The sequence below is a fragment of the Ascaphus truei genome, chromosome 3 (genome assembly GCF_040206685.1).
Source record: "Ascaphus truei isolate aAscTru1 chromosome 3, aAscTru1.hap1, whole genome shotgun sequence".
Taxonomy (NCBI): domain Eukaryota; kingdom Metazoa; phylum Chordata; class Amphibia; order Anura; family Ascaphidae; genus Ascaphus; species Ascaphus truei.
This window is the reverse complement of record NC_134485.1, coordinates 79,633,270-79,658,865: the sequence shown is the minus strand read 5'-3', so window position 1 is coordinate 79,658,865 and position 25,596 is coordinate 79,633,270. Positions and strand designations below refer to the sequence as shown.

The following is a 25,596-nucleotide window of genomic DNA, read 5'->3' as shown; positions in this document are numbered from 1 at the left end:
AAACTGAACTGCAGCTTTAAGGCTCAAGAGGACCCACTAGTTTATACTTTGTCCCGGGCCCACCATTGCCTTAAAGCGGCCCTGGCTGCACCCCATCTCAGGAACTCTCTCTGTCTCATTGTCCACCAAGCACCTTCTCTCTGACTTCAAAACCCATCTAAAAACTCACCTATTTAGCACATCGTTTAAATAGTCCTTGATGGCCCCTGCTCATTAAATTACATTATACACTCTAACCGATGCACTCAAATGTACTCCTACTGTTTTTATTGATCTCCCCACATGCCAATTAGACTCCTTTCTCCCAATGTTACATGTATGTCTCAATGCACTTTTGCCATCTGTATTATTATATGCTCTGCACAGTAGTTATACTCTAATGTTGTTAAAATTGTGCTGCATACCTGGCGCTATACAAACAAAAATATACATGACATACATTATTCTCAAAGTTTCTTGTGGTTGCAAAACATATAGAAGCAAATAGAAGTGAGCTGCAACAAGATGAGAATGAAAGGTACAAATCACTGTTGAAAGTATAAATGAGTGTTGCTGAAATGTTTATTTCAATCAGAATAGCACAGACTAAGTATATGACACAAACTAGCAGGGCGCTTTTCAGATATCTGAGGCACGAACAGGACATTGGTGTCACAAAAGGATCGTTGCTTTGCAGCAGATAAATATTTAACTTTCCTAGTGCGTTGAAAGTACATGTATCCACAGACAAAAGGCATCCAGTGTAATATTCAAACCTCTCCTTCTACGGGGGCTTGGGTATCACCTTTTCTCTTAACAGATACCCCCTTCAAATACTATTGACAAGTTCTTACTTCTCCATTAATAACTATCTTATATGTTAGAGTGGGGGTGGGCAAATCCAGTCCTCAAGGGCCACCAACAGGTCAGGTTTCAGGATATCCATGCTTCAGCACAGGTGGCTTAGTCTTATCCTGCAAACCTGACCGGTTGGTGGCTCTTGAGAACTGGAGTTGGCCACCTGAGCCACTAATGGAACCACCTGTGCTGAAGCAGGGATATCCTAAAAACCAGACCTGTTGGTGGCCCTTGACCGGAGTTGGCCACCCCTGTGTTAGAATAACCACTGACATTGTGCTCCAGCAACTTTATCAACTTTTAGGGTAACTCGTCATCAGCATAGCGTGGATAGAGGCACAATAGAACCAAAGCATATTAAGAAACAGCAAGTGTATGCTTGGGATCAACATGGCTTTTCATTATTCCAGCTTGTAGTGCAAACAGGAAGACAATTTCTCTTTCACCGGTGCAGGTGCAGCTCAATCTTGCAGGCTGCCTTACTCGGACTGTGAGCTAGTGAGTTTCATTCATACCCAAACACACTACTACAGCATGTCAAGCAGTCATTGGCTTCTGACAGCATTATTTCTCCAGCCCCAGCATGTCAGTGTGATCTTTTTTTATATGAGCCTTGAGCATCCCACCTTTGTGCTCAGTAGCACCCCAAAACCCTGCAGCAATAATAATAAATCAAAGAAGTCACTGCACTTCTTTCTGCACAGCATGAATGGCCAACACAGACAAAGACGGTGATGAGAAGATATAAGAGCAACTCCCCAAAATGTATTATCCTCGTTGTTGTCAGAGATAACATATATATATATATATATATATATATATATATATATATATATATATATATATATATATATATATATATATATATATATACACACACATGTATGTGTGTGTGTGTGTGTGTGTGTGTGTGTGTGTATATATATATATATATATATACATACATATACTGTATATATATATACACACACACCCTGTTTGTATGTACGATATGTATATACATATAACAATGAATAAAAATGAAACAAAAATTAGCTTTCCATTTTACCTCCGCTCTCTAATCTGTCTCCGTGATTTGTGTAACAATCCAATTAGCACCACGGCTGCTCGGATCCCAGCTTTTTTCGAATGCATCCTCCTCTCCGCTGGCTGTGACATAGTTAATGGTTCACAGTCCCACCGTCTCCCACCGCTCAAGCCCCCAAACTTCGGCAGCAAAAAGCTGCGAAAATTAACGTGTGCTTATCTTTCCTTGTCCCCCTTCTATCTCCCCTTTTTTTTTTTTTTTTTTAGATTTGGGCGGTGTGATTAATCAGGCTGAATCAGGTGACTTTAACTCCAGTGACCTTCAGATCAGATGCCACCCTCTCCCAGCTCCGGTCTCTTCTCCCCCCTCTCTCTCTCTCTCCTGCCTCTCCAGCGGGGGGCTGGGACTGCCAGGGAAGAAAAAAAAGCAAGCTGGTATTTCCAAGTCACTTTCCAAAGTGCTGCAGCCCTGGCCGCTAGCATCAGCTCATCCCAGCCAGGAAAACCTCCGCCGTAGCTCCACCTGAGGACCAAATGCAAACGTCTTCTCCTTGCGGGGGCTCCGGTGCACAGATATTCCAGGAGAAGTTTCAGCTCAGAAGCCACAGATTGAGGAGTGTGTGTGCGAGCCTGCTCTGCGGATCCATAATTTGCTAGGAAACACACACACACACACAATAACCAAGCTGAACAGAAGCGTCATGAAATCAAAGCCCAGAGGAGAGGGGAAGAAAAGAAGCACACACACACACACACGCACGCACAAAACAATGGTTTTGAGTTTGCGCTGCACCTGCTGGTTAAAATATTAACTTTCACTAACAAGAGGATGCTGAGTGTGTGTGAAGTAGGCGGTGAACTGAGCATCTTTGCCTGCACAAGCTGGGGAAAGTAGGATCTGCAAGGTGGGTGTTTCCAGACGGCGTATTTCCTCCTCTTTTCTCATTCTTTCCCCACTCGCTGCAGGATGCCGTGGATGGTTTTGGTGTCACACAGAAGAGCCAAGTCAGTGTGGAGTTGTAAAGAACTGGCCGGGCGCCTGCAAAGGCAGCAGCAGCAGTGTTGGCGGCTCAGTAGCAGAGCCAGTTTATAGATTGGAAGGAGGAGGGGTGGATACTATTTTTAACCCTGTGGTTAACTGTGATATCATTCCTATATGCCTGGTGTTTTATGTATACATTTCTCTCTGTGTGTGTGTGTGTGTGTGTGTGTGTGTGTGTGTGTGTGTGTGTGTGTGTGTGTGTGTGTATATATATATGTATATATACATACATACATATATCTCACACACATACACACACACACATGCACTTTTTGTTTGGCTATTATGTCTCTGTTTATACTACTGCTATAATAAAGCGCTATGTACATGGATGGCGCTATACAAATAAAGATCTTTTTTATATGTAGACATTTATATATTATATACATTTGTGTACAGCATGTCACTGTTTTTTAACAGGGTTTCTTGAAATTTTCAGGTCATTGGAAAATGGTGCCAAATACAAAAGAATTTACAATGCATCTGATCTCAGACGCGCTATTAGAGAGGGTTGGGGTTCCTTAAAATGCATCTGATCTCAGACGCGCTATTAGAGAGGGTTGGGGTTCCTTAAAATGCATCTGATCTCAGACGCGCTATTAGAAAGGGTTGGGGTTCCTTACAATGCATCTGATCACAGACGCGCTATTAGAGAGGGTTGGGGTTCTTTACCATGAACCTGATCTCAGATGCGATATTAGAGAGGGTTGGGGTTCCTTAAAATGCATCTGATCTCAGACGCGCTATTAGAGAGGGTTGGGGTTCCTTAAAATGCATCTGATCTCAGACGCGCTATTAGAGAGGGTTGGGGTTCCTTACAATGCACCTGATCACAGACGCGCTATTAGAGAGGGTTGGGGTTCCTTACATTGCATCTGATCTCAGACGCGCTATTAGAGAGGGTTGGGGTTCCTTACAATGCATCTGATCACAGACGCGCTATTAGAGAGGGTTGGGGTTCCTTACATTGCATCTGATCACAGACGCGCTATTAGAGAGGGTTGGGGTTCTTTACCATGAACCTGATCTCAGATGCGATATTAGAGAGGGTTGGGGTTCCTTACCACGCACCTGATCTCTGACATGCAATTAGGGAGAGTTGGGGTTGGTTACAAAGCATCAGATCTCAGATGCGCTATTTGAGAGGGTTGAGGTTCTGCAGAATTTCTCAATATAATTATAGATTTCCTTAAACAATAAAAGGTGGCAAACCACTGGTGTATGTGCTATTAATTAACCATTGCGGTTCACATAAGCATTAACAAATGTGACCCCTGATCAAAAATAACTATAACTGAAGAAGGAATTTAAATATACTACACAACCGAACAAGGTTCAGAGACAGTATCCTGCAGACGCACTTACCAGAATTCCCTCCTACTGTCTCTGTACGTTCTCCCTACCAACTAGATTGTAAGCTCCTTGGAGCAGGGACTCCTCTTCCTTAATGTTACTTTTATGTCTGAAGCACTTATTCCCATGACCTGTTATTTATATTATTTGTTATATATATGATTACCACGAATATTACTACTGTGAAGCGCTACTGCATGTACATTAATGGCGCTATATAAATAAAGACATCCATACATACATACATACATATCATGTCAAAAGGATATTCCAACACCTGGGTTCTGCTACTGCAGCATCAACTGGAGCAAGAGCTTTCATAAGCGCCGTGTCACCTTGAACACAAAGTAATTTTAACAAGGGCTGTCTGTTCTAACCCCCATGGCACTGAAAGGGTTAACACAGGACTACACTTGTGTTCCCAAATGCACTTAGAGCAACTGGTACATTTAATTAGAGCAAAGTACTGGAATAACAATCCGGCACTAAGTAAATTCACACTTACTTCTATTACATTTTTAGTTTAGTGCTCAGGGCAATAAGTACTTTTAAAAGACTCAGTTCTTGCAACAACAACAAAAAACATTCTGGAAATTGAAAAGCAACCAAGCTACGTCTTGGGCACCAAACTGGGACTAGTCAGGCTATTGATGGCTCAGTTATTTTCAATATACTGTACGGTATACTGTATATATATATATATATATATATATATATATATATATATATATATATATATATATATATAATATATTAATATTAAATATATATATATAATTATTTTTTAAATTTTTATTATTTATTTATTTTTTAAATAATGTGTGATTTAATAAAAAAATAAAAAAAATGTCAACTTTGTTTCTTAGAAAGGTGGTCACCCTGATGGTCTTTATAAAAAAATATATACTGTAAAGAACAAAATTCTACATGGACAAAATTGCACGTGTAAAAATGTACAAAGTTTTGTTTATCTCTTTCCTTTTCTCCGTAACAAAATAAGCCCGAAATCACACAGAGAGTAAACGGCAAATTACTTAAAAGGGGACAAAAACAGACATTTATAAGCAGATATATCCGGAGTACTATGGCAAGGATATGATTTAAAAATAAGTTTTATTCAAGCACCCTTGCTGCCAGACAAGGACAACAACACATTGCTTTGCCTGAAACAAATGGCTTCTAAGAGAAAACAAATCTAAAAATATCTCTATTTCAAAATCAAGAAGAGGAGAAACAAAGCTTGTACAAAAACATGGCACTGTAGGAGTGTTCCAGTGAACAATTGGTACTGTACTGTACATGTGAGAGATATGTTACAGGTTTACTATTGGATACTAATAAGGTTGACATATCATTCTGTAGAATATTCAGAAGTGCTTATGATATTTTAATAGGAACACTTCTTTGCTGTGAGAAAATACTTGTTGCTTTTTTTTAAAAACAACTCTGAATTACATTTTAATGTATTATGATGTAACAAGCATTTTTTTCTATAACAACCATTTACAAAGTCACACTCCCTTCCTCCTGTGAAACCGGCACGCCCCTTTTTGAGCCCTGTCCTCTCTCTAGCAGTGCACCAATTATATCTAGTGACTGCCTGGTCACATGATCTTCCCCACCGAACTTTGCATCTTTGGTCCCCTTCTGCTGCACTGATAGTCTTTTTATATTAAAGGGGAAAATAAATAAATAAAAACGGCAGCTTGGACTGCTGCTTTAATGAGTTAACATGAGATGGTACTGGTCAACATCTGAAAATCCTTTTCAGGGGCAGTTGGAAATAAGGTTGCCAGGTGTCCGGTATTGAACCAGACTGTCCGGTATTTGAACATTGTCCAGTAAAAAAGAATACTGGACATGTATGTGTCCGGTATTACATTTTTGGACATAGTGACCTGACTGGCTTGGGAGAGCGCTGGGGGGAGAGAGCAGGGCTGTTGCTGGGTGCTATGGAACTGGGCAGCTTCCTCCATCCTAATTGGCTACTGCTGGGTAATGCAGCCAATTAGGAGGAGGTGTCGGGAGCCGGGGGGTGGGGCTAAGGATAGGAGGGAACAGCATAGAGGCAGGTGTGTGTCTCGAGCGTGTGTCTCGAGCACATCGCAAATTTCACCCTTGTGTCCAGTATTTTTGGAGAAGCCACCTGGCAACCCGAGTAGGAAAATGCAGGAGATGTCTTCATATTTAATTGACTTGCATTGGATGGAGGGAATTTTGTTCAGGGGGAAAAAATAAACATGCAGCATATTTTCAGGGAATTATGAAGTGCCAACTTATATATTGGGAGAATTAGCCAGTATGCATGAGATTCAAACCTGCTAGGAACAAAATCTGCCCCTGCCCCACAAAATAAACCTACAGTACTTAGTGGTGGCAAAGTGTTGGAGGAGCCTGGCAATGAAGGGGTCTTTCTAGGGTGTTTTCAGAACATGCTTAGAACAAAAGGTGCCTTAAAGAGGGCAGGGTGTTGCTAAGGCACTGTTCAACATGGCATTTAATGTCAGTGTTTTTTTGTTGTTGTAATGTTCAAGATGTTGCAGACATTTCTGGCACTAAATGGTTAGAAAATGACTGTACAGCATCTCAAGCCTGTTTCATGCAATACAGGCATACCCCGCTTTAAGGACACTCACTTTAAGTACACTCGCGAGTAAGTACATGTCGCCCAATAGGCAAACGGCAGCTCACGCATGCGCCTGTCAGCACGTCCTGAACAGCAATACCGGCTCCCTACCTGTACCGAAGCTGTGCGCAAGCGGGGAGACTATAGAACTTGTTACACATGTGTTATTTACATCAGTTATGCACGTATATGACGATTGCAGTACAGTACATGCATCGATAAGTGGAAAAAAGGTAGTGCTTCACTTTAAGTACATTTTCGCTTTACATACATGCTCCGGTCCCATTGCGTATGTTAATGCGGGGTATGCCTGTATGTATCTTTACTGAGAGCATTAGGCCTCGGCCAGGCTCCCCGCTGGCGTGCTGAGGCGCGCTGAGGCTCAGGGAAAGCGGGTGCTTTCCCTGGCCATGCGGTTGCTTGCCCTGCGCGCCGTCAGGGGGCGTGCAGGGGGCGGGCCAGAGGCGTCACGGAGCTGGTTCGCCCTCATTGGGCGAACCGCTCACGTGACCGGCCCTGCGTGCCGGCAAGTGGGGGAATTTTAAAATCTGCTAAGACCTACGCTTCCGCACGCTTGCGGAAGCATAGGCGAGCCCCTACTAAAGCCGCTCTAATTGCGGCTGTAGGGGCTCAGTGCAGAGCAGGAGCGCGCGTCAGCACACTTCAGCAAGAAAGCGCTTACCATGGACGAGGCCTTAGGGTATAGGGTCCTTCAGCAATAAAAGGCTAAAGGAGCTTAGGACAGTTGGAGGCATGTCTTAAAACAACAGAAGTGCAAGCACAGAATTCAGAGGAGCTGTAAGGCAGGGGTGCCCCCCCCCAGGCCTGGTCTGACCCTGCTCGCGCCCTCCCCCCCCCTCCGGCATGGCTCCGGCATCAAATGACGCCGTGGGGTCATGTGACGTCACATTGCCATGGCAACGGCGTCATTTGATGTTGGGTTGCCATGACGACGTGGCGCTGGATGGTAAGGTAAGTGAGGTCAGAGAGTTTTACAGAGGCCTCCCGCGATTCCCGACATTTAATTTAAATGACTTCTGGGAAGTGCGGGTCTCTGTAACTGCCGCCCCCCCTCCCCCAGAAACTCTCAGGCGCGCCCCCCACTTTGCACACCCCTGCTGTAAGGAATGTTTACTCACAATACAGGGCATCAATGGAGAACTAAAACAGCTATTTTGCCTTTGAAGCAGCATTTAATTCAAATTCCTATATGTGTCATTTTAACAAATCATTTGTGCAGTATAAGATAATACTGCATTATTTCATACTTTGAGCCCCTTTTAATGGATTAGGCTTCCTTGGGTTGCTATAACAACCATTTAGGAAGCAGCACCACTTCCTCTTTTGAACTAGGCCGGCCATATTGCGAGCCCTGGGAAGCAGGATTGTTTGCCAATAGCGATGGGAGACTCATACCTTTATTACATATAGCACTTTACCCCTCACCCCCCCCCCCACCTCTCTCCGCTCCATGCTGTTTCCTCCTCTCCTTGGCCCCACCCCCAGGTTAGAAGTTTGTACTATTGTTTAGAACCAATGGGATTTGTTTATTTGCCAAATGTTAACGCTACAGTACGAAATAACAATTGCAGACTGCTTAAAGAGCTTTAAAAAATCACGGAACTATATTTTACTTTAAACAATACGTATCACATATTATATAATGAATCAGCACCCTACTCCAATATATTGATGTGTGACATTAGCCTGACATAGTACAGCCTTCCAGAGATTAGTTCTATACATGTGATGTTATTTATTGCTCTGGAAACCAAGTTTCAAACATAGGTAGCAGGGACCTTTCTGATTATTGATGATGTCCACTACAAAACAGAGCCTCTCCTGGGATAACGAGGGGATGGTGATGGCCAATATACTGGTTTGCACATGGCAACCTTTCTACAGAGCTGATCAGATGGATTGCCTTTTGTTCACTGTCTTTCTGCACATCTTCTCTCCATAATACCCTTTTACTACACAGATAAAATCAAAAGGTTAGCTGTATCCAAACTCAGGGCATTTTGCATTTCCAGCCAGCTGGTTAAGGCTAAATTTACAAAATTTGGGACATTTCGAAGCCCTATTTATGGCATCGGCTGGAAATTTCAATGTGTAACCCACTTTAAGATCTAATTATGAAAAGTTTCACAAATTACATTTTTGGTTTTCAATTGACGCTAAGGGCTTAATTTTTCACATACACCCTTTAGGTAATTTTTCATATAGCCTCTATTTACAATATTAATTTTCTTTTGATTTGCTCAAATAGAGAGGTAATAATGAAGTCATCTAAAGCAGCAATCCCTCCTAAAATCAAGTATTTAAAAAAAAAAACTTTATACGTACCAAGGCGTCCGCCGGAACAGAACCCGCGGGACTCAATGCTCTGGGGGACTCTCCCTACAATTGCAAAGATATGTTTTTTTTTGTATTTGCCAGAACTTGCAAGCAAAAACAAAGATGGTTACGGTGGTCACCCAATCTCAATGATGTCACAGCTTTCTATTGGCCACCAGTGAGACTGCCCCTGTAGCTATAGTTTCTCCCTCTCTGTTTGAGCAAATGAGAAGAGAAGTATATTTACAGCACATATATTAAACACAAGCATGGATTGCTGCTCTAGATTGTAGCACTGTGAAGCATGGTTGCCACCACTCCGGGTTTGACCCCGGAGACTACGGGTTTCAGCCACGTATCTCTGGGATTTACCTGGTAAATCTCTGGGGTGACGGAAGCATCCTCCCCTGCAAATCCTGTCAACATGGCTGTATGGCCGCGTTGCCATGACAACGAGACGCTATGCGACATCACAGTGTCACGTGATGCCCATTGCCAAGACACTGAGATGCTCCGTGACGTCACAAAATTACGCGGTGTCGCGTTGCCGTGACAACTTGGCATTACGTGACGCCTCGGCACCATAAGGCGTCCCATTGTCATGGCAGCCATGTTAACGGGATTTGCAGGGGAGGATGCCGGGAGACGCCGGTCAGATAAATAAATATATAAAGAAGATAAATGTGGATAAATGTAAAAAAAATTATCTTCGGGTTCGCCTTAAATAGAAGGTGGCAACCCTGGTGGCTGTCCACACCTAGCACTGAAAAGTGAACATATGATTCCATGAAGAACATGCTTAAAAACAATAGTTATTTTAGTGAGACCAATGTGTTGACCACTCTGGGATTAATATACAGTCGGATCCTAACATACTAATGACAGATATTTTGTTTTAATGGGAGCACTGAGTCAAAGGACTGTAGGACATCCGTAAAAAAAAAAAAAAGAAAGAGTTTATTCAAAGACCTTTACAAATAATTTCTTTAGTCCCTTTGGACCTCGTCATACTTCCAACTTCCTCCATTCATCCTCTCGGCTGTTCGGTAAACCCTTTGTTGCCCTATTTCTTTTACCTTCCCCTCATTAAGAACTCAACAAGGAACGGCTGCTGGGAATCATACATTTTGGCTGATCTTCCTACATGGGGCTGGCAGTATACTACTGAGCTGTTCATTCTGGGGAAAGTGTATCAAAAACTCAACCTGCATCTAGATTAGACACACACTTTCCCCCCTGCTTTAAATAAAATAATAGTTTGTTCTTGTATAGTGCTGACAGTGTACACAGTGTTGTACATAACATTTTTGCAGGCCCGTGTCCATGCCCTGTTGAGCTAACCATCTACTTTTTTGGTGCCTCAGTCACAGCGAAATAAAGTAACTGGTCCGAGGTCAGAAAGAGCTGACACTGGAATTTGAACCATGCTTCCCTGCTTCAAACTCAGTGTCATTGCTGTCAGAGTCAGTATCTTCACTCACTGAGCCACTCCTTCAGCCAATGATCAAGTGCATACAGTAGTAAAAGCTTGTTAATCAAATTTCTGTTAGCTAGGTCAATTTAGAATACAAGGAGTAAATGAAGCAAAAATGACAGCACTAGGTGAAAAATACAATATACTGTATCCCATTAAAACATTTTATTCCCATTACTACTAATTATTCCTACTACTCTCTATCATCAAACAAATAGTAAGCTGACACTAAGGCTGAGTCCCCGCTGGTGCTGAGCGCGCTCATGCTTGGAGAGCGCTCCAAGCATGAGTGCCGGGTGTCCTGCATTTACGCGCACGCGGGGAGGGGGGGGCATTGTGGGTAGTTGAGCGCGCTGGAAAGTTAGATCTTTTTGTTTACCTAAGCGCCGAGCGCGGGTGAGCGTGTATGCTTGCACACGAGCGCGCGCGGGTACTTACATATATCTATATATGTAAGTAACCGCCGCAAGCGCCGCCCGCTCAGCGCTAGCGGGTACGTAGCCTAAGGAATTATCAGGGCACTATCGCATGGAATGATGGAAACGCCTATAGAAAGCTGCAAGAAGTGCAGCATGACGGCAAGGCCCAGGCTCCTTTCACTCTCTCCCCACCCCCTCTTGGTCGCCGGTGATGTTCCATAGGGGGGGAGAGGATAAAGGCAGTCGGTGAGGGATGGGAAATCATTCCATGCCCCTCATTGTGTTTTTATGATGCTGGTCCTCCTGGTCGTCGCCAGCTTCATGCAGAGGGCAGTCGCTGGTTGAAGGTTGGCTCTGTGCCGGCTTTAGGGGCTGTAAGCCGGATCGGAGGCAGCTTTGGGGGATGCAGATGGAGCTCTGGCAGCATGCTTGGTTGGAGCGCGGGGTCAGGAGTTGAACTGCTGCACTTGCCGGCGCTCTGGACCAAAAGCGAGGTTTGCTAATTGCAGGAGTTGAGGGGGCCAGATGAGGCTGCAGTGAGTGCAGCAGAGCTATGACGGGAGCGCATGGCAGGGAGCAGGTGCGGGGCGCACTAGTCCTACCATAGCCACCGACTGGCGTTGCAAGGGTTGTGAGGGGGCTGCTAGGGCATATGGGGGAGACGATTCTTCTGATTGGGGTAAAGACCGAGCCAAGGCAGAGGGAGGATAAATTGGGATTTCTAATCCTTGTTCCTGGTGCAGGTAACATCTGTGCACAGCAAAACACAGCAGTAGCCCGCGTAAGGCGTGATTATACCGAAAACGGCTGAGTGTACGACACCGTACGCCACCAAACAAATGTAGGTTTTCCAATGAGTGCGCACTAAGGGCGTGCAACTGCATGCGCGAATGAGGTGGCCAAGCACGCAAATTTTGAGCCGATCAAAAAAATGGATTTCTCAGAGTGCATCACGTGAAGAGTAGGTGAATGCATAAGGCTGACAGAAACAAATATGTCTAAGTTTTATCATATTCATACCAGGGAATTTGTGCACCCACAGTTTACCTCTACAGTAAGGTAACTATGATACTGGCTTTGGCCAGCTTTTAATTGCACCACTCACAAAATCATATGCTTTAATTAACCCCTTCAGGGCCTTCTCACATTTTTCACTAGTCCATTGGAGAATAATTACATATATTCAGTGTAGGTACCTACAAAATGTGGTTATGCCTTGACGTGGCTTGCAGGCTTATAATGCTTTGGCCAAAGGGTTTAACAAAATAACCATTATTCATGAGATCACTATTTTATTTTAGCCTAATTGGTAGGAGCTCAGGAATCGTTCTTTTTGTTTTTGGGCCATGATTTAAGCATCATTGGCCTTACCAGTGGGCACTTTGGCAGGATTAGCACAAACTTTTTGCTATATTTGAATTAAAACTGCGGCCATTGATCCTCCAGTGTGCGAGCGCTTTATGTGCGGAATGTTTCGGGGGAAGGGTTGGAGGAGCAGCATTGCAGCCTCTGAGGTCAAGAAAGCACTGAGCCCTATGTGAAGTGTGGCATGACCACAAGGCCCAGGCTTGCCTGTCGGTGGAGCACTCTGGCAGGGTTAGCTCCCTCCTCCCTCCCCTCCTCCCCTTTTGCTGTATCTGAATAAAAGCCGCTGCCATTGTACCTCCAGACCCATGTGGGTGCTTTTTTTGTGGATGTTTCGGGGGGTTGTGGGAACAACATTGCAGGCTCTGAGGTCATGACTTTAGCTCCGATCTGCACCATCGCAGTTTAATGGATAACCCGTTCAGAGTCAAGTACAGTACATTGATGCTAAGAGGCACCTGTTCAAAAAGGCTCTACAGTATATTATATACATCCATGTTTAAATTGGAATCAAAATAAAAAACTAAAATAATACTGCTTCCCACTGATAATAAATAAAGATAAACCGGCGCCAAAAAAAAAGGAAAATCTGACCAAATATAGTCCAATTCAAAGGGTTGGGATGAGTTTCATGGAAGTGTCATCCCAACCCTATGATTTGGACTATATTTGGTCAGATTTTCCTTTTTTTTTGGCGCCGGTTTATCTTTATTTATTGTCATTTTTTGGTTTGTGTCACCCATTGTTCCTGGCAGCCTTTGCCTAATATTTTAGGAGTTTATATATTATTAGTTGTTAATATACACTAATTTTTGCATTTTAAGCATTAGCGCTGTTCCCACTGCCCTTTCCCTTTACCTGCTTCCCACTGATGTAACAATGCAGTGAATGAAGCAGGGTTAGGGGACCTGTGTAACGTGCAGACACGCTCACAAGTTTCTTATTTAGAGAATCGTTATCTTGGGTCAGGTAATTTTTCTTCCTGGCAGCTTCAGTTCTATGATAAGGTCATTGTGCTGCATTGCCCACAGCATTATGCTGTATACACATACTTAGATGATATATTTGAGATCCCTTCTCCCAATGTTTACGTTTTTTTTTTTTACTCATAATCAAATTCTTGTAATGTCTCCATCCCTGTGTTTCACAATGTTTGCAAATATACAATGTACATGAGGGGGAAACCCCAAGATGAGACAAGGGGACGCACCTCAGAGTTTGGTTTGCAATAAATCGTACATGGGGCATTAGCATTCCTCCTGAGCGGCATGATGTACCCTCGTATGTACGCACTCCTCGTATGCACAAACGTGCTCCCATCTGCGCAATTTGGCAGGTTGGTAGGAAACAGACTAACCAGCAATATATGCCGAATATGTAAAGTTTGGCTGCGTCCACGTTGCCACTGACCACGCGTGGCGCGGTCAGCACAATCAATTAAAATTTGTCTGGCCACGCTCATGCAGTGTGCGTGCACGTGAGCGTGCACATATGCTTACGGGCGCTTGCTGAGACAAATTGAATTGACTTTGAGGCAAGCTGAGGGGGTCACATGACCTCCTCAACCAATCAGTGCCAGTCAGTGTTTTGGCCACGCCCCCCCCGCTCGCGCTTACAGGAAAAGTTGCCGGACACCCGAACACTCATGCTTGCAGAGTTGGTGACATCACCACTCTCAAGCATGAGCGCGGTCCGCAGCACGGGGGACACAGCCTTAACCCTTTATCTGGCAGAGGGGCCTGCACTGTACAGCAATGCTTACTATGTTATTTTGAATGTTTGTTTAGCAATGTGAGATCTGTTTACTAGGCTTGCATATTTAGGTCCTAAAGCCTAATTATAACATGGCACAATAACAAACAGAATATATACGTGCCTCTATTGTTAACACTTCCCAGAACCTGGGTTACCACCTGCTGTTTAAGGCTAACCTGGAGACTTTTTCCAATTTAATTTAATTTAAAAAATATATATATATTTAGTTATCTTACCTTGTCGCAGCGCCATGTGGTGTCGCAATGTCATGACAACGGGACTCAATGTGACATGGCGGAGCCGCAGGGCATCCCATTGTCATGGCAACGTGACTTTACATGGTGCTGCAACGTCATGTGACGTCTCATTGTCATGGCAATACGACACCATTTGACGTCGCGGGGCCATGTTGATGCAACCATGCAGGGGGAGATGGCGCTGGATGACGCCGCTGCGAGATTTCATATATAAACCTCTAGCCCGGAGATACGTGACCGAAACCCGTAGTCTCCGGGTCAAACCGGGAGTGGTGGCAACCCTGTTAGAGACTCATTGATGAAAGAAAGGAGCAGAGAATCTAAAAAGTATAGTGGAGTCAAGATTTTTTTTTTTAAATGAATATCCTGTATTTCCAGTATTGTACTGTATAGTGCCACTAGGATGAATATGTACTAATAGAGCAACTGGTGTCACTCATTTTGATGGGTATTGTAAAAGATTAAACAATAAACACAGAAGCCCCAATGCACATTCAATAGGACAAATTATTTGATTAATTTCGATATGTTCCTTCTTCTCAGAAGTACAGGTATAGCCAGCCTTTACCATTTCCAGCGCCGCAACTGCGTGAGGTCCTGTGAAATTGCTGATCGCGGCCCAGAAGGATTAAGGTCCCATTGAAACTAATGGACCCCCCCCCACAGCGCCGTTTTTTGGGCGTTTCATTCGCAGAGCCGGGGATGGTAGGCTAGCTACATCTGTTTGGGTCATTTAGTACAATCTTTTGGCCAAAACATGTCAAGCCTGCAACCGTGTCAAGATAGCCCCCTTTCAGCAGGTACCTACACTACCAATTTTATACTGTGTCCTTTGTATTTCCTTCACTGCATACAGAAAAGAGGAAACAAAGCAATTATATAGTCAGTAGCATGGGATGAGTGACATGTATGCGGGGCCTAAGGGGTTAGAATTTAAAGCATTATATGTGCTACAGTACGTGTGAGACACAGTGCAGTTAAAACTGGTTAACAGTGCCCTAAGAAATTGTGGACAAAATCTGAAAAAGTGCAAGAAAAATACTTCCCAAGCTTATTGCCACAGCAAAGGTTATCTACACATTTCTCCTAGGGGAAGAATTCTCCCAATATTGTACTCTATAAACCCCTTAGCCACAGCATACAGTCAGGCATCCTATGCTATTGACTACCATTATTTACCATTATTAAAAGGAGCAATCCCGTCTACAAACTTTTTTTTCTATAATCTCAACAAAGAGTGTATATAAGTATTTGCAGGTGCTCAAGTGCTTGGTCCCATAACAATTTTTCTTCCTATCAATTTGTAGAGGTCACAACACATGAGGATTGTATTGAATCATTACTGGCACAGTTCTCAATCTTCACATGAATTAGGCTTGATAATTCCCTGAAGGTGGGGAACAATATTATAACATTTTCCCTTCCTCATTGGGATGGCCCATAATAAATGGGAGTACTCACGGTATTTCCCTGTGATTTCCTTAGGCGTCCAGCCGCGTCCAGAATCCAGAGATATCCAAAAAGTAGTATTGTGTCAAAAAAATTTTTTTATTAAAGCTGCATTAAAAAAAACGGTGGAGGGTGCAACACGCCTACGCGTTTCGTGCTTCAACGCACTTTATCAAGGGGTTACCTGACACTACAAACATACAAACTATTTAAACAGTAGCTGATGCCGAAATTCGCGCCCAAACCGGTGGCATTATGTCCCACAATGCCTCGCACCCGGGATGACCAATCGCGCAATGCACACGTGAGCAGAGAACAAGCTGCGCAGTGAACCCAGCCTGTCAGAACGTTCGGCGACAGTCGGGCACCTAGCAACAGGAGACTGACGCCACCGACGTCATGCAGCCCGAACCCCCGCGCCAACTCCCCCCCACATACACACTGCGCATGCGCAGATGGCCAAAATCCACACAGCGCATGCACAAGTGAGCGCGGACGAAAGCCGAGCAGCATACCCAGCCTGCAAGAACATTAGGCAGAAATCGGGCACCTAGCAACAGGAGACCGACGCCACCTACATCAAGCAGCCCGAGCTCCCGTGCAAACTCTCCCCCCCACCCCCCCGCACACCCACAATGCGCATGCACGAGTAGCCGGAGCCCGTACAGCGGGACAACCTCCCCAAGATGCAGATGCATCCCCCCTCCTCTAGATGCCCCTCATTAGATGGTAACATTATGTAAATAGCGTCAGATGGTAGGCGCTAGCGCATCAGGCGGGGTGGGCATCACCTGTGCATACACAAAAAATATCCGGCATCATCTGACCATAACATAATCCTTTTCCGGATTGCTATATCCTCAATCACATCTAATTATCAAAAAAAGAGAAAAAAATTGTGAAAATTACTATGAAAGTTCACAGCATGTATATCATAAATCGAAATTAAAACAAATTAATCACGCCTCTCATGATACAGGTGACTCTTATAATTAATTCATATCTATATCTCCCACTGCTTAATAAAATATATATGAGCTAACTAATTGCACAATGCTTGCATTAATCTTACATCCAGTTAAATGTGTGAACACTAAAGAATTTCAGAAAAAGCTTGTGCACTTCGAGACTTTTGTTACGAAGGGGTCATATAGATGCAATATATGTAATATGTGTAGGTTCATTGTATTGTATGTCTTTATTTATATAGCGCCATTAATGTACATAGCGCTTCAGAGTGGTAATACATGTGGTAATCAAATAAATAACAGATAGTATAAATAACAGGTCATGGGAATAAGTGCTACAGGCATAAAAGTAACATTAAGGAAGAGGAGTCCCTGCTCCGAGGAGCTTACAGTCTAATTGGTAGGTAGGGAGAACGTACAGAGACAGTAGGAGGGAGTTCTGGTAAGTGCGTCTGCAGGGGGCCAAGCTTTATGTATCATGTGTTCAGAATATTCACAGTGCTATTCATATGCTTCTTTAAGCAAGTGTGTCTTAAGGTGGGTCTTAAAGGTGGATAGAGAGGGTGCTAGTCAGGTACTGAGGGGAAGGGCATTCCAGAGGTGTGGGGCAGTCAGTGATAAAGGTTTAAGGTGGGAGAGGGCTTTAGATACAAAGGGGGAGAAAGAAGACATCCTTGAGAAGAACGCAAGAGTCTGGATGGTGCATAACGAGTAATTATGGCTGAGATGTAAGGAGGGGCAGAAGAGTGTAAAGCTTTAAAAGTGAGGAGAAGAATGGAGTGTGAGATGCGGGACTTGATCGGAAGCCAGGAGAGGGATTTTATGAGGGGAGATGCTGAGACAGATCTAGAAAAGAGTAGAGTGATTCTGGCTGCAGCGTTTAGGATAGATTGTAGGGGAGACAGGTGAGAGGCAGGAAGGCCGGACAGCAGGAGGTTACAGTAATCAAGACGGGAGAGAATGAGGGCCTGAGTCAGAGTTTTAGCAGTCGAGCAACAGAGGAAAGGGCGTATCTTTGTTATATTGCGGAGGAAAAAGCGACAGGTTTTAGATATGTTTTGAATGTGAGGGGCGAATGTCAGAGAGGAGTCGAGTGTGACCCCTAGGCAGCGTGCTTGGGCTACTGGGTGAATGATCATAGTTCCAACAGTAATGTGGAAGAAGGTAGTAGGGCCATGTTTGGGAGGAAGTATGAGGAGCTCTGTTTTTGCCATGTTGAGTTTAAGGCGGCGGAGGGCCATCCAGGATGATATAGCAGAGAGACATTCAGAAACTTTGGTTTGTACAGCAGGTGTAAGGTCTGGTGTTGAAAAGTAAATTTGTGTGTCGTCAGTGTGTCGTTCATGAGTCCTTTCAACTGTATCATCTCCCACAACCCAAGGAAAATATATAAAATCAATAATTTCATTAACTGTGACATTCATTAATTGTGTGTGGGAGATATAGATATGAATTAATTATGAGTCACCTGTATCATGAGAGGCGTGATTAATTTGTTTTAATTTCGATTTATGATATACATGCTGTGAACTTTCATAGTAATTTTCACAATTTTTTTCTCTTTTTTTCTTCTTTTTTTGATAATTAGATGTGATCGTGGATATAGCAATCCGGAAAAGGATTATGTTATGGTCAGATGATGCCGGATATTTTGTGTGTGTGCACAGGTGATGCCCACCCTGCCTGATGCGCTTGCGCCTACCATCTGATGCTATTTACATAATTTTACCATCTTATGATGGGTGTCTTGAGGAGGGGGGACGCACCTGCATCTTGGGAAGGATGTCCCGCTGTACGGGCTACAGCTCCTCGCGCATGTGCATTGTGGGTGTGAAGGGGAAGTTTGCATGGGAGCGCGGGCTGCGTGACGTAGGTGGCGTCGGTCTCCTGTTGCTAGGTGCCCGATTTCCGCCTAATGTTCTTGCAGGCTGGGTATGCTGATCGGCTTTCCTCCGCGTTCACTTGTGCATGTGCTGTGTGGATTTCGGCCATCTGCGCATGCGCAGTGTGTATGTGGGGGGGAGTTGGCGCGGGGTCTCGGGCTGCATGACATCGGTGGCGTCGGTCTCCTGTTGCTAGGTGCCCGACTGCCGCCGAACGTTCTAACAGGCTGGGTTCACTGTGCAGCTTGTTCTCTGCTCACGTGTGCATTGCGCGATTGGTCATCCCGGGGTGCGAGGCATTGTGGGACATAACGTCACCGGTTTTGGCGCGAGTTTCGGCATCAGCTTCTGTTTAAATAGTTTGTATGTCTGTAGTGTCAGGTAACTCCTTGATAAAGTGCTTTACAGCACGAAACGCGTAGGGGTGTTGCACCCTCCACCGTTTTTTAATGCAGCTTTAATAAATATTTTTTATTGCCACAAGACCTGTTCTTCGTTGCTGTGCGTCACACAAACTACTTTTTGGTTTTCTTTAATCTCACCTGAATCTATCTGACATCTGGGGACCCCTTGCTTTCGGATCAGCGCTCCCGGTGTTCCACCAGGCAAACTGGGAGATTCAAAGTGGGAGATGAGGCAGGGCTCACTCCCGCAGTCAATGGAAAACCATCAGTTCACGGGTAGGATTGCTGATTTAAGATGTAGTTTTGCCTCTGACAGTGAAAGAGTTAAAGCGTTCTCCTTGATCCTCCCCCATACTTCCCCTTTGCACTAATAAGGCAATACCTGAAGGCATGATTTCACAGTACTGATCGAGGTGCAACTTTCATTTTTGTGCTATGAACAGAGCTAAGTCTGTACAGTATATGCTGAGAAATCCCTCCTGGAACCAGATCTATTTTAGATTGTAAACCTCTACAACCCTGACTGACCTGCTTCCCTCATGGTGCCCTGTGGGAATATTCAGCAGATGACAGATCAGGATAAGACAGCACCAAAGGTGTGCAACATACTTTTCACTCTCTCCCATAGAGTTATAAAGGAAAAATACTGCTCTTTACAGTCACATAAGAGATGCATACTTCTAATTCACTAATTCTTCAGAGACAACAGGAACACATACAGTATATATCTGCTCTTAACAGGACACAATACCTAGAGTGCTTTGAAAACAAAGGAGTAATCTGTATAATAAAGTAGTGGTGCTGTGCATGACAAGTAAAACCAGTCACAGCAACCGCACACAGGAATTGTGGTGCAACAATAAGCTTTTCTTTTTTTTTTTAACTGTAATCATCAGTGCTGCCCAACCCCACAACTTTTTGGGGTACGGCCTCTTCGTTTGGTGCCTCTGAAACGTGGGATTGATTGGCACTGATGATTAAATCAAGAAAAGCATATATTACTTATTGTTGCATCCCAATTCCTGTTCCTTGCTGTGACTGGTTCTGTATGTGTGAGAGTGTCGGCAGGACACTTCTATAACCAGAACCAGGAAGAAGAAGTGGCTGCGAAAAGATAGCGAGTCAGCGAGTGTGCCAGTTATCTCCTCTCCAAAGACCGTGATTGGAAGCACAATCCTTTTAACCATTTGAGTAAAGTTATTATATATGTACCATAGGTTCAGGCATATTAAAACTAATGAACAAAAGGCATACTTTTGTCTTTATATAGGTGGGCCTTTAGACGCTCGACGACTGCACATGCGTGACATTTCTCCTGGTTTTTGCCGAGACAAATATAGTCACCCTAAACTTAACCCCTCCTACAGAGATGTCAGGGGCTCATATAGTATCTCCACAACATGCATAGCTGTCAAGGTATAGTGTCTAAAATGTGTGAGATTTTAAATCCTGGATACAAAAATTGATTTTCTAATGACAAATTCAGACTTCAATGACAACTTAAATCTATCATACAACTGATGCTAAAACTGAGGAAGACTGTCTTCCCGTGAGTAACATTTGATTGGCCTGGTCAGATCAGAAACCCCTATATTTCCCCTCAGTCCTAGTGATATCAGTGCGTCATATCTCAAAGAAACATCAGGGATATATATTTCTCACTCACACCCAGAGACATCAAGCTACTAATAGCCTCACACTCTCCACCAAGATGTTAGCTGTACCAGGAATGACTGAGTGACTTTCTTTCATTGGAGGGTTCTCACTCATCCACGGCCAAGGCTCTGATAAGACTTCAATGGAGTCTTACTTTTTGAAGTAAGAATTATTCCGGTAACTTTGCTTTTTTTTGTGTGTGTGGTCAATCTCACTCATTGGGATTCATGGAAATACGGGCAAACCTGCATTGTAACTCACTGGCCTTCCACATACAGTAGATGCTGCCACGTACATTTTGTTCAAAAGACATCATCGACATTGTAGACTCATATTTTTGTCACTGTCTTTCTCATTGGGAATTCAGACATCGGAATGGGGAAACAAAACGATTCCTGGTTAAGGCCAATAAAAACTTTTTTTCAAAATAAGACTGTTACCAAGCAAAGATCTTTGTAATCTTTGTGAGGAACTTGAAGGACACACTTAGGTATAGTTACACAATACAATACATTAATTGAAGGGACAGTCCCTCACAGTGGCCTACAAATCTGCAAACCAGTATCTCTAGCATGCTACAGCATTGGAAATATTCCTACAGAAAGCATACTGTACAAAGGATTGTTAGAAGCCCTATTAACATGCCGTGTGCATTCTAAAGTCAAGGACAGGAGACTGCTCCACGTGTGAGCTATTACCAATGAAATAGTGAATGACCTCTCAAAAGCTTACAAACTTCATGAAAAATACAAAACACCGTTAATATTGAAAATGGAGGTGAAATAAAGTAATGAAGGCAAATGATTTTCTCTGCAGTAAGGGAGGGGCTTGAATGGTACATTTTAACGGTAACTATGCAAACACATTGCAATTCAACATATAACCCTATTTACTGCCAGTCTGCCGTACAATGCTTTACAGGTAAACTAAAAACCCACATTACTATTCAGCACAATCTCTCTTTTTCGCCTCTCATTTATCTTCTCACTGTGACTGTGCCAATAGCTCTGCCCACATAGGCCACTGTTCAGTATGCAGTGAAACTGCCTTCCCTGTGCTGGGGAGGAGTTCAGCTCCATTCTCCGACATGTAGCTAAACTTTTCCCATGCACATGGAAATTGACTCCAAACTGAAAAGGGGCCTCAGTCTCTTTCATTCCTAATATAGGAAAAAAAACAGGGCCAATGCCGGAAGGTTAGAAGACGACATTTTCAGGCGGTCTCCTTAAAATACAGGGAGAATGGCAACTGTGCAACCCATTCTGCTGGCAGTGGAGGAGTTACAATGGCATCCACCATAGCGTGCCACCTCTCTGTGACCTTAGTTTAAGTGGTCGGCACAGCATCCACTGTTATGATTAATGCCTGGCAAATTAAATAAGGGGACGGCTAGCTGAGTGAGCGACGCAGCTCGGAAAAGTATCCCCTCTTGCCAAATCCTCAGCTATGTTCTGCTCAAAATGCTGCAGCTGTTCCTATTTCGTTTCAGCAGTTTCTGCTTTTTCATTAGTCGTTTTAATTTGCCATTGTTAACCCTGCAAGTTCCGGAGGGCCAAGCACTGCACTGAACACTTCTCCTGTGTAATTACAGTATGTTGCAAACAGGGGGAAGGTAAAACAGATGTTCTTTTAAATGTCATTTCTTTTCATTCTAGAACCATATACACTATTATTTATTATAGTTTTATTTTATTTTATTTATGTACGTGGTATTTTGTCAGTATATGCAAATTGTACAACAATACAGACATGCCAAACATCATATATCTAGTGTTAAGTAAGGGTACAGATATACCCAACGTTATTGCTAACGCTGGTGCACTGCAGCGGGAAATAAACAATGCAGCAGCTTTGAGCAAGAAGGGGGCCAGGCTAACACCCTATTTCACAAATGGGAGTGCGCCAGCAGGTGCAATAATGTTGACTACATCTGTACATAAAGCATCTTGCTTAAAGCACCAATCTATGCTGCGCATGCACGGTCCTCCGATCACCTGTTTTGTCTATATACTCTGCTACTTCTGAAGCACGAGCCAGAACCAGGAGTTTACCCATCCCTTGGCCACTATCATGTTGCAGGAGTTTGGAAAACCCTTTACTTCTAGTATCCTTTGTATGGTAGGACACACTTGAAACCAAGTCACATCCCTGACAACATTGCCTCTAGACACGTAAAGTATATGTGTTTCAAAAACAGCGCTAACTTCTGTAATGCAGACCTTGGACAAGCTCTTTGCTAGAGACTATCCTCTCCTTAGCCCAGCACCCAATATGAGAGTCAGCAAGGGAGTTGGGCATACCCTCCAACTGTTTAGTAGGACTCCAACAGGAGTAGCCAACTACAGTCCTCAAGGGCCACCAACAGGTCTGGTTTTAAGGATGACTGTGCCACTGATTGAGCCACTGTGCAGGGATATCCTTAAAACCTGACCTTTTGGTGGCCTTTGAGAACTGGAGTTGGCCACCCTTGGTTTAGCATATGCCAGATACAGTTCATTTTTGGGTTCTGTAACTATTGAAGACCATATGTACCTATTGTACCTATGTTTGCTAATGTGGGAGAGCAAGGGAAAGCTCCTAAACCGACTGGCTGAAACTCAGAACCTTCAGCTATTTAGGATAACTGGCGATATACAGTCCTTACTACACGTAAAATAAAAAAATAGCTCAGGTTGAGTTTATCAGTTTTTGGGGTGTTAGTATATACAAGTAAATAATTATCATATAAATGTCGAAATGCCTCCATAAGACGTGCTCACTTGCTTGGAAGCTCTTCTATCCCATACTGACTTAAGAACTGAAGTGCACCTATTTAGAGGCATGTGCTAGAAGGTCTGGTGTTGAGTAATATACTGTAATTCTTGCAGGTCAAATGAGCTGATTCTTACAGCTCCAATATGAGCTGTGAGTGACACAAATGGTCCCATGTAATCCTTTGCAAGAGTATGTGTTACAGGCTCATGTGCTGTTATTTTAACTTATTTGCTTACTGTATGTGCTATAGATTCCTAAAACGATTTTTTAATGTTTTCTACAGCTTAACTAATCATTTTGTTTTGTTTTTATGTTGCTGCCCTTGAAAAGATCTTGCATTTTTAGTTTGTTGGGGGTAATGTATTGTATAGTACGCCTGCACTTTTGTTTCATAGGCATTCAAGGTTTGTTGGGGAGAATGGGAGAATGTTCACACTAAAGTTGTGGTTGGATATCCTCACTGGCAAGGAAACAGAAGCCTCCTCCTTCAGTTCCACCCCATGGACCCTGGACTGCTGATAGCTCCTGTGGTTGAGATTCTTCTGGTATGGCTATGGGTCCTACATCTTACTTCACTGAGCTGCTTCCCCCTTCTGACTATTCCCAGTTGGACCTCCATCCAAAAACCTAGTCTGGACTGCTTACCCTTCCTAGAATTTACAGTGAAAGGCCCTGCACTAGGTATGAGAAGTTAACTCTTTAGGTTCCACCAAAATGCAGTTTAGATAGACATTAGAGCCCCTGCAGGACACCTTACTTTTTAGTTCCATTATTTTGAATGCATTTGAAATATTCAAGGCATATTGAATAGGGACTCAGAGGGTCATTTGGAACAGGCAATTTCTCAACATATTATTTGTTCCATTTTCTGCGGGTTGCTTCAATTGAGCAAAATAATGAGCTAAGGAGATGGCTTGTAACATTGATGTGCTAATGACATTTGTCAAGTGCCTTGTATGCTTTTGCCATTATCCTTATTCTCTGTCCTGCATACAAATCCACCAGTCTGACAAAACTGGGTGGCAGTCACACGTACGCTTACATGTCTTCAAAACTATTTATGATACTCTTGTGTTTCTTAAAATACCAATTTTCCTTATTTCACTCCTGTGAAAAATTATTGTGTTTTTCTTTTTGTGGAATTCAATGGATTCACGCATATCAACTTCCTTTGTTTAGCTGTGTAATTTATGATGGCATCTTAATTAATTTACAAACAAAATAAAACAATTTGCACAAGTTTAACCCAAGCCATCTCTTTTTTGTCTTTGATTCTCGACTCAGACCACCATCTCTTAGCTGTTTGTCTTCCCATATTTCACCTCAGGACTTTTTCAAGACTAAGGTGGATTCCATTCGTCAAGGCATCTCCTCTGTATCCTATTCATAACCTACACCTCTTCTCCTCCTGTCTTCCTTGACTTTTTTCTCAGTCAGTGGAGGAAGTGTCTTTGTTGCTCTCCTCCTCTCCCTCTACCACTTGCCCTCTTGACCCCATTCCCTCCCTTCTCTTCAAATCTGTTGGTTCCACTATAATCTCTACACTCACACATATTTTCATTTACTCCCGAAGCTCTGGTATCTTTCCCACCTCCTTCAAGCATACAACAGTTAAACCTTTACTCAAATAAAGTAAGCTTGACCCTAGCTGTCTAACAATCGCCCTGTCTCTCTCCTGCCTTTTGCCTCTAAACTCCTTAAATGTCTTGTATTCCCTTGCATGCTCCATTCTCTTAACTTCTATTCTGACCTAGATCCTCTGCAATTCAGCATCCGCACTGCTCACTCTACTGAAACAACCCTTACCAAAATAACGAATTACTTTCATGCTGCCAAAGACCTAGATCATTACACCCTGCTTATATACTCGACCTTTCTGCAGCTTTTGATACTGTGGACCACCGTCTTCTTCACCTTCTTCATACTCTTGGTATCCATAACAGAGCTTTATCCTGGATTTCCTCTTACCTCTCCCATTGTACTTTCAGTCT

The 25,596-nt window shown here is 43.4% G+C and overlaps 1 protein-coding gene across 11 annotated transcripts in view; it reads right to left on the bottom strand.

Moving 5' to 3' along the window:
- Positions 1 to 25,596, bottom strand: part of RAP1GAP2 (RAP1 GTPase activating protein 2) — a 693,938-nt gene that overhangs the window by 331,104 nt on the left and 337,238 nt on the right. For 3 of the 11 annotated variants that reach the window (XM_075594380.1, XM_075594382.1, XM_075594385.1), the window contains exon 1: positions 1,886 to 2,899. The exons of 6 other annotated variants lie outside the window; for them this stretch is intronic. In XM_075594380.1, the coding sequence (XP_075450495.1) occupies positions 1,886 to 1,995 (110 nt within the window). In that variant the 5' untranslated portion in view covers positions 1,996 to 2,899. Of the gene's footprint in view, positions 1 to 1,885; positions 2,901 to 25,596 lie in introns of those variants that run through there. 2 more of the 11 variants (XR_012800437.1, XR_012800436.1) reach the window with 1 other exon arrangement.